Raw genomic sequence first — 18,077 nt, forward strand, 5'->3', positions numbered from 1 at the left:
TTTGGTCCAGCAGGTAGTATGCAGTGGGTGTATTAGCACTTTCTTTATGCAAACAGCCATATGAGGTAGATAGTTAAAGCATGCTGAGAGTTAACTATAAAATGTTTGAACAATGAAACAACAAAACAAAAACATCTTGTGTATGTTTGTTACTGTGAGCGACTCATTTCACTTGATTTGATGTTAATATGAAACATAACTTAACGCAGCTTCAAAAAGAGACAGCCCCCACCCAAATAAAAAACACATTTTTCCTCTCACTTGTGGTGCAATTAATCAAATCAAGATTGTTTTGTAGTGAGTTGATGAGTGTTGAAGAGATGAGCTGTAGAGGTGTTTGCCCTCTTGAATGTAATAGAACTAGGTCAAATACATTTGAAAAAAAACAAAAAAAACTCTACAGCAACGGGTCTTTCCAGAAACCATTACCCAATTACTCAAGATAATTCACATATATGCCCACAACAAGATCTGTGAATCTATGCACAAGAAGTGGATGTAGTCACTGTTTTTTGCCCGATCTTGGTTCTTGATCTTGACCATTTCCATCTTGGCTTTTTGCACTGAATAAGACATTTTTAGATGACTGGAAAAGGTTACAATTAACATTTCTGAACTGAAAATACACTGTGAAAGGGTTGCAGTTGTAAGATGACAACTTGTTAACTCCCAGACCGAACAACGATGTGGTAGTGAACCTGTCAATCACAAGGTAGCAACTCCCTAAAACCATTCCTTGCTTTATGGGCTATTTTACTCTAAATGTGTAACTGTACTGTTAGCTTGCTCAGCGGCGCTCGGTGAGCTAGCAGTATCACTTATATAGAAGCTCCAAACATAAGTGGATGTACGCTTCCGCTGTGTGGTGATGAAGAGGAAAACTATGTATTTCGGATTCTGGGGTGAACTGTCCTTTTAAATAAATTCATGATAAAAATAATCATTATTTGAGTGAATTCAGCACCACATACAGTTCAATATCCTATACTTTCCTAATGTGAGGCTCAAAGAGCAAAAAATTAGACTTTAGCTCCCCCCGCTGTGTCAACAGGGTCATACCACGGCAGCAGGACTCACTTCTCTCAGTATGTGTGCAGTACTGTATGTGCTGTGGACTAAATCATTGATGTATAGGCCCATTGCTGCTACTGTTTAAACCTTAATAGAATTATTAAACAATGTACCTGTATGCATTTGCACCCCACAGTGCAGAACTGTCACTGAGAGCTTTAGTTTCTATTCATATATCTTATATTCTATGTATTGCAGATGCATAACAGTATTTTCAATGACTGCACCGGTAGCATCAAATGAAAATATTAATTTTTTGGGTGGATAATTTACCTCAGTTTCAATGAAATCAAGTTCTGTAGTTTTGAAAAGCACAACATGAGTGAATAATGCCGGACTCACTGGCTCAGTGTGCTTTATCCTCAGCGGACTCTGTTGTGTAACCGTCTGGAGCAGACACAGGAGTCGAAATCTCTTAATCTAATCAATTACATCTTTATCCCCGCTGTCCTTTTCTTCTACACTTAATTAAAATGAACATTCTAGCCAACAACTCAATCAAAAAGGGAACGGCACAGTGTGTTACACCATCGGAATAGTTAGAGTTGTACAATGGATGCTGAAGCAACCCAAACAAAGAGGACGCTCCATCGATACTCAGTGGACTGAGCATTTTGCCAATAGCTGCAGGATCAATACTGGTGTTACAAGGAGGTGTATAACATCAGCTCATATTAACTTCCCCTACATCACTTCATCAGGGTTTCCGTGGGTCCGGGTCTACCAGTCTGCTCAGCAGCAGTGGTCAAATACAGCACTGTGTGGCTGCTGGCCAGCGATGATGCATTTTTCCTCAAAAAGAACAGATGATGAAGACCAGGCTGCAGAGACTCACCACAAATACCAGATGTAACCAAAAGTGCTCCATCACACTGTACGCATGTTGAATTTGAGATGACGTTAAATTCAAACTAATCCGGGGCTGGATTGTGTTAAAAGCAGAAGAGACATGTATTGGTTATAGATTTTGCGGTCGGACAGATCCCCAGTGTGTCAGGTTAAACTGCACCATGTGTATGTTATGCTGAGGCAGCACTGATTGACCAGATTTTATAGCAGATCGGGACGAAGCCTGCGAAACCAAAATCAATGCTCTCACAAAGGGAAAACATGCCTCTTTGATAAGAAAATGTGTACAAAGGGCTGTCAAAGAAAATAGGCCAAGAAACACATAAAGCCTGCAGGGTTGTGCACAAAGAGCACAAATATCTGCCCTGATGCAGGTGTAAAGATTACATTTTTCCTATATATATATTCACTCAGACTAGGTTTCACAACACTCAACATGTTTCTGGCTAAATCTTACTAAAATGAGGTCTGCCTTACGTTGAGAGAGGATCACAATGTCCCGGATGAGCAGTTCCCCACCTCACGAAAGCCCTAAAAGAAAGGGCGATGTAATCATGATTGGCCAAGAGGAGAAGTGCACTAAGCTGCTCTCAATGTCTAATTAGGAGCCTGCACAGGTGGTCTGAATAACCCACTAATTAACTTAGTGGAACTGTGACGTTTAATTAAAATGAATTGGGAAAAGGGAAACGGCAACAAGTGCCAAAGAACGAGGATCAGCGAACGTGCTCTTTGCTTTTTTTGGGGAATAAAAAGAAATACAAAATATATATTTGCTTATTCTCTCCCGATAAATGCTTGAAAGTTTTTGTTTTTTTTAAGTTATACTGGTAGGAGCAGCAGCCATCAGCTTAAACTCCAATCAGTTCCAAAAAATGTTTTCCCCGCAGCTGACATTTTGAGCACAGGTGGTATTAATAATATTAAAGATGGCTCCACTCTATTCAAGAGTGGAATATAATACATCCCCCGTGAATTGCCGCTTCTCAAACCCCAAATTGAAGCGTTTATTTAGGCTTCAAGTCCATTTCCCCCCCCCCACAAAATGCTCGTAAACCTGAGATTGATGCCCAATAAAAAGGCACAGAATAACTGCATCTCTGGCCGCAGAACAGCAGCGATGCACAAAGATGTGTGTGTTGTTTTCCCACAGGTGGTGCTTTTCACAGAGAGAGGCTATCTACGGGTCAGTATGAGCAAAGCTCTTTATTGCAAAGACAACGAATTATGAGAAACTGGCAAGACTCAGTGTGTGTTTTGCAGTCACTGCCGCTGGGCTCTAAACAACCAACTGTTCCGACACAGAGAAAACATCTTGCTGCAATGAGTAAAGTGTGTTCTTATCGATATATATATTATTGCACACAGACGACATCAGATAAACAAGTGCAGACAAACATACACAACAGATGTAAGACACACAGTCGTCTGTTCCTCTGTGTGTTTGTTGTGAATCTATGCAGAAGGGAAAGTTGTGATGAGGTCGTGTCCCTCCGGTGGTCTCATGCGAGCGCGAGCGTGAGTCTCACAGTACAGCTGCTCCTCCACGAAGAAGTAGCCCTTCTGTTTGAGGTTGACGTCACAGTCGGAGCACACAAAGCAACCGGGGTGACGATATTTGTCTCGTGCTTTGACCACCGTCCCGCTGCAGCATAAAAGACAAAAGAGGGAGATGTCAGAAGAAAAGAATGGCGTACGTGTGTAGTGTAGTGTAGTAATGGTGAAGCCAGTATAGTACACTATGGTATGAATACAGGTACCCTAAACTGGTCACTGACAAGAATAACCTGAAAGCAACACTGAGACTGAACCAACAATTTCCACACACATCATAATAAATAAATAATATGAACTATTTAACTCCCCCATAGCATTTATAATAACCTAATGAGCGGTATAAGGTGCGTAAGTAAACTAACTAAATTACTCCTCTAATGAAGCATCTATAACTGGTGTTTAAACAGGAGTACTTGTATCATTACTATTAATATACATGTACAAACTATTCACAAGCTGATGATAGATAATTGTGAATTATTCCAGTGTATGTTACATTCATATTGCCATTGGTTTGCTACATGGAAATGGCCTTGGCGATGAAATGACAAGCTTTTATTTTAACTTTAAAAGGGACATCATCATTATTATTGCTTCTTTAAGATTGAGGTTAGTGTGGTCAATTAATAAAAGGATTCCTATATGTGATAAACAATATATATCTGTGTTACATGGGTGTTTTAACAGTTCAATTATGCACAACAGCCCTGCAATATAAAGTATTTTATGAAGCTTGGACAGTAATGTGCAGCCTGCGTATGTTCAGACAAAAGGGATGTGTTGTTGCTCTGGACTGTGATGCTCCTCTACGTCCCCCTCCTTTTGTTAGTATCCATACATGGAATGTGATTCACAGATGATTATGTTTTTCTCCTATATTTTACTCACACAATCCCATTCCCACACTTGTCGCAGACGGGCAGTTTCTGCAGGTTTCCTGTGGGCGGAGTCGGTTTGCTTGTCGGGGCTTTTACCGCCCTGGTCACAATGGGACGAGTGCCTGCCCACATGGGACAGAGACCACGCATCAGTACAAACAAAACACTCAAGAGAATTGAGGCAAGGACACTTATAGCCTCTTGAAGTCCGAATGAATGCATCCTTACCGGGTATGAGCATACTTCATAACTTCAATCCTATCAGGATGCATTTTTACAACTCAATTAGCAGAGGAAACACATGGAGGAGTGCTTTTGTAACAAAGCATTGTGTAGCTTCAACACTACACTTGAACATGGGTAAAACATGAGGGCGCGCCTTCATTATATATTGTGTAGCATACTGTGTATGTTATTATGAGTCATGCAGGCTAAAATAATTAGAAGCCATATAATTGTTTATGCCACAGTTAAAAGGTCATCAACTGTGGCGTAGGCGTTACAGCGGGTTGTTCGCATGGCTGTTGGTTCAATCCCCGGCTCCTCTTGTCCACATGTGGAAGTGTATGTGGGCAAAACACCAACCGCCCAAAAATGGTCCTGATGTGCGTAAAACTGCAAATAGCTTTTGAGAAAAGTAATCTGTAAGAAATCAGAAACATTTGTACTGTTGCACCTTATGAAATGGCTCTAACTCCAATGATGTGCTCCAGCCCTCATCCCTTCAATATGAACTGTAGTATAATTGAACTGAATCCTTCTACACGGCCACAATGGCATTCCTAAAACCCCCAAAAAGAACTGCGGCGCATGAAGAGAAAATTTAAGTAATAATTCAAAATACTTTTTAATACCCGGAACACTTTGCTTCACATCTTAAGTATTTTGTTTTAACATTAAATACTCATCAATGCATAAGCAGCAATGTAAAAAAAAAAAACGAAAAAACCTCTTTAGGTATTTTTTATCAAGTGTTCATGCAAAACCCCAGAACTCATAATAAAAAGCTAATTTAGAAAATAAGTTTCTGTGGCCTTTAAAACATCTGTGAGGCATTGTGTTTGTCTGTCGGTAAGAATACAAATATGTGTCTGTAATCATTTCAACCTGTGAGATGTTTTTGTGTTGTGGAAGTAATAGTCTGAGAAAAATGAAGAGCTCACCGTCGCTGTCGATAAAGTCCTGCAGCGCTCGGAACGAGCCGGACTGCCGAGGCTCTTGGGGCTCCTCCTGGTCTCTCTGCAACATCTGGTACACGTCAGAATCCTCGATGCTGGTCAAAGTTCTGGGGCTGAGACACACACACACACACACACACACACACACACACACACACACACACACACACACACACACGATTATAGTTCAATATAGTTCAATAAACTTGAGAAGTAGGAACATTTTCAAGTTAATCAGAAACATTCAAAATCTCCAAACTTGGAGGTACATGGTTTCAATAGATAAGGTTCTTTTTGTTGTTGTTGATAATGTTGAGTTGTCATAACATATCATATCTTGTTAATAATATTACGTTGTCATATCTCATGTATATTCATTTTGTGAAATTGAAATATTGTATATAGGTGGAGGCTTCAAATAAGCCCAGTGAGGTTTCTGCCTCTTCCACTGTGATATTATTTATCTTTGTTATGTTTATGTATTTTTTTAATTGAGCAAAATAAAATGAAATAAACTCATGAAAAACACGAAAAAGCTGTCAGACAAAAAGTGGAGTAAAAGGTTTCCACTGAGACTAGAAGTGTAACGTTGCATAACATGGAAGTACAAGTATACTAAGTAAATATACTTAGTTATAATACACCAATGCTACTATCTAGCAACCTTGAAATATGATACGACAGTGATAAATGTAATGTCTTTTTTCCAGACCACTCCGAGTCAGTTTTATGAAGAGGGATTCATGTTCTCGGCAGAGATGATGCATTTCGATCTTAACCGCAGTGGTCAGGTGAGAAGAACCAGCTGGAGATTACAGCGCTGCAACACGCTGAGTCAGCCTTAAAAGGAGAACGAAAGGTCTGGAGGCTGAATGTGGGACGAGTTCGACCATTCATGAGCTGGACCACAAAGAGGAATAGAAGGAAACAGGAGGAAGGCGTCGTTTTGACTGTTTTTATTACTGTTTTACTGTTTATTCATATTACTTGTTTTTTATTTTACTATGTGTCTCTTGTGCACTTTACCCGTCTGCTAATCCTGAGATTTCCACACTGCGGGACTAATAAAGGATTATCTTATCTTACATATTGCAATATTTTCTTTCCTTCATCGTTCTATAAAGCAATTATCATCTGTAGTTGGTTATTATGCTGGTCATAAATACATTACAGTGAAATCAGAGTGATGTAGAGTGAGTCTGTGTTGTATTGGCTGACATGATTTAGCTTTGAGGAAAATATGAAATATGTCTTATTCTGAATTCATGGTCAAGGCATGGCAGATTAGTTCCTGTGGTAATATGTTGTCCGTGTGACACGCTGTATATCAGGTATGAGGGGAAGGCTGAAGGTCAGTTCTGTGGAAAAATATTCTCTTTTTGTTATCAATAAAAAGCGAACTGTGAGTTTATATTATTTCATCACAGCTTTGTGTTTACAGTAGTTTGGCTGAAAAGTAAGAAATCTATTTTATTTAAGACTTTAATTAAGCAAGTTTAATTAAGCAATGTTCTTTATCTCTTTGTGTTTTGTCTATTTCCCTTTTCTGTTGAGAAGATAACTGAGACTGTTGTTAGCTTTGAGCCACTGCTGGCCTTTCAAGACCCTTTATAAATGCTTTGTAAAGCATAGTCTTCACTTTAGATGAGGTCACAGAACATACTTAACTAATACTTAACTAACGACCAGTAACTACCTGAATTAATCATGAATTGCAGTATTAAAAAACATTTATAAAGCACATGTTAACCATTAGTGCATCATCTATAAGTCCTTCATATTTGGTTTGTAATATACAGTATATGACTTAATTCGTTAGCAATATATGTATGACTGAATTTACTAATTGAGAATCCATCATTTATTAGGTATGAAAACCCAATCAGGAAACGCATAATAGTCAAGCTTATGAATAAAACATGTATAACTGTGTTTATGAATTGCATACTAATAAGCTACTAATGGGGGTTAATGTTGAAAAATGCTTCATAAATTATGAATTAAGTGATTACTCATGCTTTACTAATGCTAAATAGTGTGTAGTTATTACAAAGTGCTACCAGATGTAATTATTAGGACATTAGAGCCAGCTGACTCTCACATATATGTCAAAATAACAAACTGATTCTCCTTTTTAAGATATTGATGCAGGGCTTTGGCTGCCACATTTAGGCTGCAGGTAGAGCGAGAACCATCATCACCTGTCAGGCTTGGGTAGAACCAGGCCTCGGATCTGGCCCTCCATGGCGTCCTGGATGTTGCCTGAGGAGTAGAGGCCTATCGGGGTGTTGTAGGCGCTGCTGACTACCTGATGCGTGTCATCGATGTTCGCCGCCGCCACAAAGGGCTGAGCTTTCCGGTTGTGAGCCGTGCCAATGGGTTTAAACTCCTGTGAGGAGGAGAAGGAAGCAAGGTCATCATTGGTGGGATAATGATGTGAAGCAAAACTGTAATCTTTTAACAAATGTGAGGTTATTTCTCAAACACTCCAAACCTGCTGTTCTGCTTCTAGGTTCATCTTGTATGGGTGAGTTTTACCCTCCTCCACTACACGTGGTGACCACAGTCTTGATTCACTCCTGGAAATTATGAAAACAGATTCTGGTCAGATGGTCAGCACAGCATTACTAAAGGCTGTTGAATTACCTGTTTTTGAGTCTGTGAGTGTTTATGAGTCATCTATAATCCCAACCTATAAAATAACTAAACTTAGTTTTAAACATCTGCTCACCTGTTGGCCTTTTCCTGTCATACCATGGGAAACTATTTTAAAGTTTTTTGTATCTACTGTTGGATATATCCAACAGTAGATACAAAAAGCTGCATTATGGGACAATAGTATACTACTGTCTCATAATGCAACCCACAAAATCAAGGTGTAAGATGCTCACAGCAGGAAACGATTCAAACTAAATTCAGATGATGAAGGTAAAGCTCCAGAAACACAAGTTTTCTATAACAGCCAGTTGACCGATGTCCTCACACTACTAAACAGACTGCGGAGTAACACAGTAATGTGTATAGCTGTACAACTGTATAGCAGAGGTTCACAACCTGAAGAGATGAAAAGATACATCTGAAGGGTTGTGAGATGATTGACAGGCAATGTTGACTCAGCCGGCCTCCAACATGAACACTCACACGAAGAAAGGTGACGACTTACATTCATCCGAGGTGACTAGGGATCACAAGGAGACACTACTTTGCTTTAAAGAGCTCTAACCCACACAGGCTCCGCCCTCTACTGGACGCTCTGGGTAATACTCTCCTCCAATCAGAAGCGACCGTTCACCAACTGACGGTCTTCCCTGCTGAGTCACCGGCCTAATCTGTGGTTGACAGTGAAGATGGCGGCACTGCGTCATACATCAGAACCTCCCCACCGACATTGCTCCGCCGGGGCTACCCTCTTGAGATGACCACTGCGGCCTTGTCGGTCCTGATCCGGGTTGTTGGGTCGATTTTTACGTCGCAAGCTGTACGTGCATTCGTCGGGCTCCACCCACTGTACCCATAGAGTCCAGTAGAGAGCCTGTGTGAGTTACGACCAAGGTTACGATGTTGTTACTCTCGTTCTATAAGCAGAGGCAGAGCACTCGACCAAGGGAAATCTTAAATATATAATAAACCATAAAATAAACCATTTCTGGCAGAAAGCCCAGAAGGCTAACTTCTCCCATATGCAGCAGACACATGCTCCCAGGTCGAGGCCTCGGCCTGTGCTAATAGAAACTGGGGTTACAATGTTGTAACCTTTGTTAAAAGCCAAAAAGATTGGGAACCAGTGCTGCACAGTATCAGCATGTATTATGGAGATTTAGGCTAATGTATTATATTCCATTATACCGTGCAGGTGTTGCCTCTACTGTGGCCGCCACCTGTTTGTGTGCATGCTTGTTGTTGCTTATAACCTTTCAACAGTAAGGCTGAGCTTATGGGTGGACTCTTTTATCTTGTTCTGGGCCTCGCAGTGCAGCAAGTCGGTGGCTGCGACTCCCTCGATGGCCAGGACCACGTCACCGGCACACAAGTTGGCCACGGCGGCCTTACTGCCGGGGGTGATCTGGAAGTAGGGAGAAGAAAAGAATATATAAACAGAAATATAGACACTCTATTTGGATTCCTTTGCTAATTAATCTCCCAAACGTTTCCTTTTTACGTTACTAAATATTAGTTTACGCCCTTGAAAAAAAGATTTCTATGTAATCAATTTTGAGTTTCAACCACTAACAAACATATCACTTGCTCAAATTCAACTGACATCTCTAATTGATGGGGGTCGTGCGAAGTTTGGGACCTAAAAACAGTCATGAAAACCTCTGTTTAGCACATTAGTGGAAGCGAAGGGACAATAGTCTGTTGTTTATACTGGGTTTGTTTTTCCTATTGAAGTTATTTTGGTCCTGTTAGTCTTGCATTAGGCTATATTTAGTCTTCCTATTTAAACAATACAAGCCTTCTAGCAATACAGGCTTCTGGTATTTAGCTTGAGAGATGTTACTCCAAATTGGTAAGTTCTTCTTCCATTATCTTTTTCAATGTATTAAAGCTTCCATACTCCAGGTATGTAGATGCATAAAAGACGGTACTGTCCTCAGAGTTACTGACATTAGAATGAATCTAAAGCAATGTCATATAATTTGTCTATATAGAAGAAGAAAAAATCCTCCCACTCCAACGGTCCTGTATGTACAGGTGGGCAGCGTTGTGAAAAGCTCTGGTCTGTTCTCCGCCACTGGCACTTCATCTCTTAATGCTCAACTCTCTCTTGTCCCCCATCTGGGATCATGAGAGTCTCACCTGGCCTAAATACTACTGCGAAATACAAAACACAGACTCCACTAAGAAGCCCAGCTATTCAGTCAAACTCATAACAGAACAGATTCCGGCCGTTCATGACCTAAATCTACCTTCTTTTTTTATTTTCTTCCACCACCATATGCACTCTGCCCAAGCACTAGCTGCTCAGTGAGGTGCAGATTGAGCCGGTTGGTATGCGTCCATGTAAACCGCTCGTCCCTTGTCATGGAGATAAAGTAAACAGGCGCTGCTCCCCACTAAGAGACAGCATCCAGATGGAATCAGTATTCCGCTGGCCAGGAAGTGACCAAGATGAATAAGAACTCCCAGAGAGCCACTAGAGTCACCGAAAAATACCGTAGGAGGCAACTTCAAACCCAACTGAACATTCCCGCACTCGCACTACACGGGCCTTGACCTATGCGCTGCCATATTGCATTACGGGACACAGCTAGATGTTGCATTGAAACTTGAATGAGGTCACCTGCCTATAAATAACCGTGGATGAAAGTGCTGAGGGGATGTCTCATGCTGCCAAAGAGGGAGCAGTGATTTACAGCGGAGCATTTGTTGGAGGGCTGCTGCCATACTGTTTGTTTAACTGCTCGGATGTCTGTTACCTGGATCTGTGCACAACTATGCTTTTTATTGGATTCTTTCGCTTACATGTCAAACATTTGTCTTTTTTCCTTTCTGTCTTCTTCTGTCTTTGCTGCTTCCGCTACTTTTTTTCCTTCCCCCCTTATATTTCCTTCCATCTTTCCTCCCTTCTTCAATTGATCTGCTAAAGCGGAAGAAGAAACAAGATAAAACTACATTCTGCATTGTTACTTTAGATACTTCAGTACAATATAGAAATATAGGCGTGTGTTGTTTTGTAAGTAAAACATGCAACGTAAGAACGAATGAAGTGAGGGATTCAAAAAGTGAAGCGAGAATCCAGTTCCAGTAACAAGCTTTCCAATAAGAACCAATCTGGCTGGGCACAATGTTTGCTGTAGTGAAGCATACAGTATTCAAGCTAGTACTGTATATAAAGCTGCGATCATCATTATTTCAACAGTGTATCAAATGACTATCTGCAAAGTAAAAGGGGATCACGGTTAGTGACAAACTAATTAGGAATTCCTGTCACCTGACTCTGCAGCCGGACCGTGTGAGAGACTAGCTGGTGAACATGGTGGAGCAGTGAGCGGCTAAAGAGACAGAAATCTGCCCTCAGGAGTTGGTGGAGACTCAAACAAAGCTAAAAGCAGATCGGACTGACATTCCAAATGAATCATGACGTTTCTCTGTATTTGCTGGATGTTTTCAGGCGACCATTTTCTAACATTGTGTTTAGAGGTTGTAGCGCTGCCCCCAAGTGGCGAAAAAAACCTGATAATAATTATTAAAAAACACGTTGGAGTTAATGCAACTTTAAAGTTTGCAAACTTGCAAGAGACAGATTAGAAAATAGATACAGCAGAAGCTAAAGAACGGTCTGACTCTGCACATTGTCGTTCTTCTAGAGGGGAAAGGAACACTGTGGCTTGATTGTATTTCTTTAAACCAATCAGAATTGTCTTGGTAAAGCGCAGCGACAGTGCTCATGCAAAATAGATAACGGAGGAGATGGCCGTGTGAAATATGGTGCCCACTGCGGGCTTCATATCCACAGTCTACTATTGGTGAGTCATACGCTTCCCATAGTACAACTAAATAGCAAAGTCCCGGCCTGCCTGGTAACTGAGTCAATCAAGGCCCGTGTTTTTAACGCAGGCGTAAGGCCGTTACACACAGGGTCTTGTGCCATTAATTGGCAGGTCAATGTAGTTTTTTAAACTGTTGCTTTTGTAGTAGTACTTTCACACAAATGCAAATACTACGCGGCAAAACAACTAAAATGTTTTGGAACTTTTGCACCACAAATAAAGGCATCAACCAATCACCTTGTGCGGAACGGACAAAAATAAAAAATGCCATACACAGCTATACAATAATTTACCTCAGGGTGTTCTGGATCAATAGGATCCTCTGTATATTGGTCATCTGCCAGCATGAATCTATTCAAACTTTAAGTTGTGCAACTGTAGCAAATTTGCATTGCTGCCGGTATGAAAAGTTGTGATGCAAAATATTCACAGGAGAGAACTTACTGTGTTTATTTGTCACACCTCCAGTGTGCAAATACCTTTTATTGTTACCAATGTATAGCCTCCGCGATCAAGCTAAAACAACTCCGATGACATCACCAGGGTTATTTCTCTCCAACAGAAGACAGCAAACTGTTTCCACATGCTCAGGACATGAAGATGAAATAAACTGATCACGATGTGTAAGTTCGGCGCCGTGCCTCTTTAAGGCCGCCGCCTGCTGAGGGAAGAGATGATTATCGCTCATGTTTACTTTCCTCGACCAGCTGGGAACACCGGCCGGTCATGAAGAGGAGGACAGCCCTGACCAAAAATGGCAGTGAAGGAAGACATTTGTGTTTAAATGAAGCCGGATAGTTCAGCGACTGTATTGGTGAGATGTTTAGTCAGGTTTATCAGAGCTTTTTCACTTTTCTCCCTCACAAGTACATTTTAAGACATTGCTTCTTACTCATATTACTGCTCACGTATCGTTTACCCTGCCAGATTCCTCGTCCATCCCTCTCATCACATGTCCACTAACACAACAGCTGTGGGGTTATTGGACAGAGCCAGTGGTTTGGAGACCTAAGTATGCTTTTAGTCACTGGTTCCTGAGGTCTTCTTCTAAATATAGACAGACAGACATAACCCCAACAGAGCGGGATTACTGGGCCTCCTCTCATCTGAGCCTGTGTGACCTCCGACTGCTGATTAACACACCGCTGTGTATGTTCAGCGGGTTTACATGAGGTATTTCTTTATATACTGACTTTGTAGTTTTTCTAAAATGATTCATTTATCTTTTTTTGTGCTAAGCTAGGCTAACCGTCTGAGTGGCGTTGATCGTCTCATATAACTCTGGCCAAGAAAAGGCAAATGGGTGTGTCGAGCAACTCCTTTAAATGGGATACGTTTTTATCAGTTACTGTCTGTTTTTTTTCTTCTCTCCATGTGATTTAGTAACTGTGGTTTGAACAGGAAATACCAAATTAGCCTCAGGAAATCATTTCATCAACAGATGAAGCTAAATTCCATCTGAATCCGCAGCATCTGTCCACTGTGAGAGATCACTGGATCATCCAAAGGATCTGTAACTCGGTTCCGAAGAGTTTCCTCTAATGTCTAATTGTCATCAAGCCTGCAATAAGGACGCGCAGCGTGATGCTGCGCGTTGACCTCACGCCGACGTTTACAAGCGTTTGAACAGCTGCACCGCGGTGATGCATAATGTGACGCTGTGCTCATCTCCTCCAGGAAAGACACATTCATGTTTCCATGTGTTGACTCGGCTGTCAGCGCCAATGTGTGAAGGATTAAAACAAATAACGATGTTCCTACATCTGCAGGACCTTTCTTTCCCTACCAGTTCTTTTGTTAGAGTTCAGTAGCACACTGCGCTCCTTTATACTCTGAAGTGTGTGTGTGTGTGTGTGTGTGTGTGTGTGTGTGTGTGTGTGTGTGTGTGTGTGTGTGTGTGTGTGCACATGTCAGAGTACAGTGTAAGCTGCTATTTGTATCTAAGCCTCTTGCATTCACTGTGGCACAGGTGCAAGCCCCATACCGGCCCAGACAGACTCTTTCTAGAACGAACGCTCCTGGAAACACAACGTCGCATTTTAGAGACTTGGCTTCTGACAGTAGAAACATTGTCAAATCCTTGATAGGCAAATGATCAACCAGTAGTAAATGGCTGACGAAAAGGTTTTTGAAATCATCAAGTTATGACGAGGATTGTTAATAGAGACCCCCCATCACTCACTCACTCACCCTGGAGATGGTCAGGGGCTGGTTGAAGTCCTTTCCTCCGGCCAGGCGGAACCCCCAGGGGGCCGGACCGTCCAGCACGACTTTGAGTGGCATGACCCCTTTTAATGTCCCGCCCGCTGTTGGAGAGCAACAGCACCGACAGTAAACTGCACGCTGCGGGGAAGCAAGTTGAAGAGCAAAGGGATATCAAAGGGATGGAGATTTTGACCCATGTGGGTGGGTGCAGGGGGAGGAGAATGGACAGACCCCACCCCACAAGAAAAGTAATTGGTCAGATTTTGGGAACTGGCTCCCAGACTAGTTCTACCAGCACTTGCCTGCCAGTCTTCCTATTTCTCTTGAGCACCTTTTCTTATTTCTTCTTTTCTCCGTTTCTAATTCTCTCTCAGAATATACACCAACATATCAGCTGCTACCCAGGCTTCAGTCGTCCTAAACAAATCCAGTGTTGGCTCACGGTCTGCGAGGACCTACATGGGCACTTGTAGACGGAGTGAGGATGTAAACCAGCTCACAGTCTGGCTGGCCTCCTCTCTCTCTCTCTCTCTCTCCCGCTCTCTTTCTGGTTGACGGGTCTTGCTGCTCCTGTCCTTATTTGGTGTGGAGGCGCAGCTCCACTCTGAGGCCCTGGACGTCCCACAGGCACATTCCAGCCACTATTGATCTGGACGGGACCCAGGACTCTCACCCCTGAGCTCGCCAACAATCCAGTTTCAACTCATCGTCTCTCTTTATCTGTGTCAGAAACAGGATCTGTGTTGACCGTTTAAATTATTTGGTGTTTTTCATCCCTCAACAAATGTCCTCCAGTCTACAAAAACCTTATTAACTCTGCTCTTTGTTTGTGATCACAGGGCTTTTATTCCAGCCAGCTGAGGGTATCTTTTGGAGTTGCCAAATTGTCAACAAAGTGTGAGTGAGGCTGTATCAACACCCATAGGCTTTCGCTTATCGCTTTTCCACGAAGTAACTGAATCAAAGTGGCAGTTAAGAATCACAGCAGAACATCTACCAGCTGCGTAAAGGCTCAGCTTCACTTTTCAGACTCATTCACACCTGCAACAAAAGCATTCTTTCTGCCATTCATTGATCCTATTACATATATTAAATATCGTCTGTGCTGTCAAAGCCTGATGTAGAGCCCCCTCCTGTTTTTAATCCAGTCTGAAAATAGTCCTCAACAAATACATGATTTACTCTTGTTTGAGTAATGTTGCTAAAATCAGTGCGGTGCCAAGACGTTGAGAAAATGACTGCTTCTTGAAGCAGATCGGTTTCAGAATGGGCACGAAGCTACAAGACAGACGGTCCAATGAACTGTTGGTTTTTGGTACTTTGGACCACTGGTGGTCGACAATAAAAGGTTTTAGATTAGAAAGATAACCTGTTTTTATTTTTGCACACCACTGCCACCATCAGTCCATATGTGGAACTGTGTGGAATAGAGAGAAAACCACCTTCGTGCATAAAATAAAAACTATTGTAGGAAAGTGGTTGAAATCTCTGGATTGTACCTTTTTTAAACGACACAAATTAGATTTTTCTTTTTCCCGTCATCAACAATTGAAGTCGTCTTCCTGTTAAGCTGAAAAGATGAAATCATTGGAAATATTTCATCTACCAGCTGGATTTTATTAGCAATACAGCCCCATGAAATCATCCAACAAATGCTAAGATATTGTAGAAATACTTAGGTCCAAGAGTGTGCATCAAATTTGATATTAACACCAATAACATATAAGATTAGCATTTTCATTACATGTATAAACATAGCAGGAGTCAAATCTTCAATCCAAATCGGTTCTTCATGTTGTATCAAAGGCAGACCAGAGGGCCAACACTGTAGTGTGTGAACCTTCTGTGCACACCGTCCTGATGCTTTCTACACTAGATATGCATAAATTAAAGTTTTTTGCATCACAAAAGAGTTTTACATATACATGGCTAGTAACTTAGTGAGTTGGATGTAAGGCAGCAATCACCAACTCTACTCACTAACTACAGTAACGTCATTTTAAATATGTCACTGGCTTTTAAAACAAGAACGGAGATCTGGAGGAAGAAGAAAACAAAAAATGGCCGACATGAAAAAGTGGAAATTGATGCACCACTGATGAAGAATGTGAAGAAAGAAGGAGAGGAAACCAAATATGATGGTGGGTGAGAAAAAGCTGACTTTATAAAGCAAGTGGATGTTGGCCATTTTACAGCTCTCATACAAAAGGCATACAAAAACACCACAGTCACACACACACACACACACACACACACACACACACACAGTGTCCTCACACCAACTGAAATAGTGGATGACGGGGTGACGTGAAGGACGGTGAATGATAAAACAAAAATATATCTTAAGGTGCTTTAACAGTTGTTTTGTTGTCCATGTGAAACACATAACATGAGAAAATAAAAACTCATACATCATATTCACTGAGCATGACAAGCTAAAAAGGGCCGATAATAAACAGTATATGACATGAAAGCGGTGAACCGGCAGGTTTTAAAAAGATGAAATGTCTTCCCATCCTGCGTCTGAATTAAATAACTCGGCATAAAACATCATGACACCTCTCATCATTACAGCCCATGAACTGTTGTGTTGTTTTGTCGCCTATCTGGACAACGATACCCGACAGTAAAATACCACGCCTTCAAACGTGCGATGTTAGAAAAGCATCGTGTTGTTCTGAAAACCGTCTCATAACGACCAGCACTTGTCCTCTAATAAATATAATACCTAAAAGGTCGGTCACCTCTTTGCACGTCGAACTTCATCCCGAAGCGTTGGTCGCGTCCGCAGTCACAACATCTGGTGTGTCAAATCTGAAGTGAAAATTGAGATCGAAACAAACACTAACATGTGTTTAAAGTTTCGTTAAAGTGCATCAATCCTAGTGTGACGATGAAGAACCAACAGGTCGAAAACATGTTTTCTTTCCTAATCTTATACTTTAAAAACTATTACATCAGGTCTAGACAGCAAGTGCAAGAATCAACGATACTTTTCACACTTCCTTCATTTGTAATATTTAAAATAATTGCGTGATAGTGATTAATGATCGTCTTTCATATCCCCAAACTCCTGTCGACCGATCAATACATTGGGCGACACATTACACATTGATACATGCACAGTCTTTTCCACATGTACGTGTGGAGACTCGACATCCTTTGACCTGAAGCATCGGCTGCATGGCTGAATCCCTCCAACACAGTCGGTAATGCAACGGACCCGCTGACAGAATACTGCTCCTACAACTCTCTCTACGCTGAACGTCTTTGGGGATATTTGTGATATTCGAACACTGAAATGAAATGTAACAAGTGTTTTTAAGTTTGAAACAAACTGGAGACAGATCAAAAATAAAAAAAGATGATCGTACTGGTGATCGTACTGCCCTGATCGTACTGAAAGAAAAAGCATCACAGCGGTGCCCCGTTTTCTATCGTTCGACTGTTCGCAAAGTTCCTCCGATATGCTTCCATCGCAGTCAAAGGTTAAAGGTCGCTGACTGGAGCGCAAAGTTTGGGTTCTCCGTGATAGAAAAATAAAAGGATAAAAAAAACAACAACATTATTTTTTTTTTTTAAAGAAGTCTTCCATTAAAGATGGCTAGTTAGAGCTAAAGGTTGTGTCTGTGTGAAGCCGACGAGCCACGCAAACACGCAAAGTGTGCGACAGCTCTCTGGGGAGGTGGCGTCCTGCGGGTGCTGTGCTGAGGGGCGAAGAACGTGTCACAGAAAGGGGGCGGAGCCAGGGGTGGTGTGGTCTGGAATCATCATTATAGCGGCTTCACGTAGTTCCCTGGGAAGGTTCCAAACAACTTGCTCCGTCGAGAGGTCCCTTCAGAAAC

General features: G+C 41.6%; 2 protein-coding genes across 2 annotated transcripts in view; both read right to left on the minus strand.

The window, feature by feature from the left end:
* Positions 1-3,101: 3,101 nt before the first annotated feature.
* On the minus strand, positions 3,102-14,367 carry LOC306737632 (PDZ and LIM domain protein 3-like). Its single transcript, XM_079219381.1, has 7 exons — positions 14,218-14,367; positions 9,445-9,596; positions 8,028-8,112; positions 7,735-7,922; positions 5,519-5,646; positions 4,366-4,477; positions 3,102-3,565 (listed from the first exon to the last, which is right to left on the minus strand). Exons 1-7 carry the CDS (start codon positions 14,308-14,310, stop codon positions 3,376-3,378), a joined length of 948 nt encoding a protein of 315 aa, XP_079075507.1. The 5' UTR covers positions 14,311-14,367; the 3' UTR covers positions 3,102-3,375.
* A 1,501-nt stretch (positions 14,368-15,868) lies between these two features.
* The window catches only part of sorbs2a (sorbin and SH3 domain containing 2a), a 48,890-nt gene continuing 46,681 nt past the window's right edge, over positions 15,869-18,077 (minus strand). The window contains exon 26 of the mRNA XM_079219720.1: positions 15,869-18,067. Coding sequence (XP_079075846.1) covers positions 18,006-18,067 — 62 coding nt within the window. The 3' untranslated portion in view covers positions 15,869-18,005. The remainder of the gene's footprint in view (positions 18,068-18,077) is intronic.

The sequence above is a fragment of the Taurulus bubalis genome (genome assembly GCF_910589615.1).
Source record: "Taurulus bubalis genome assembly, chromosome: 6".
Lineage (NCBI taxonomy): Eukaryota > Metazoa > Chordata > Actinopteri > Perciformes > Cottidae > Taurulus > Taurulus bubalis.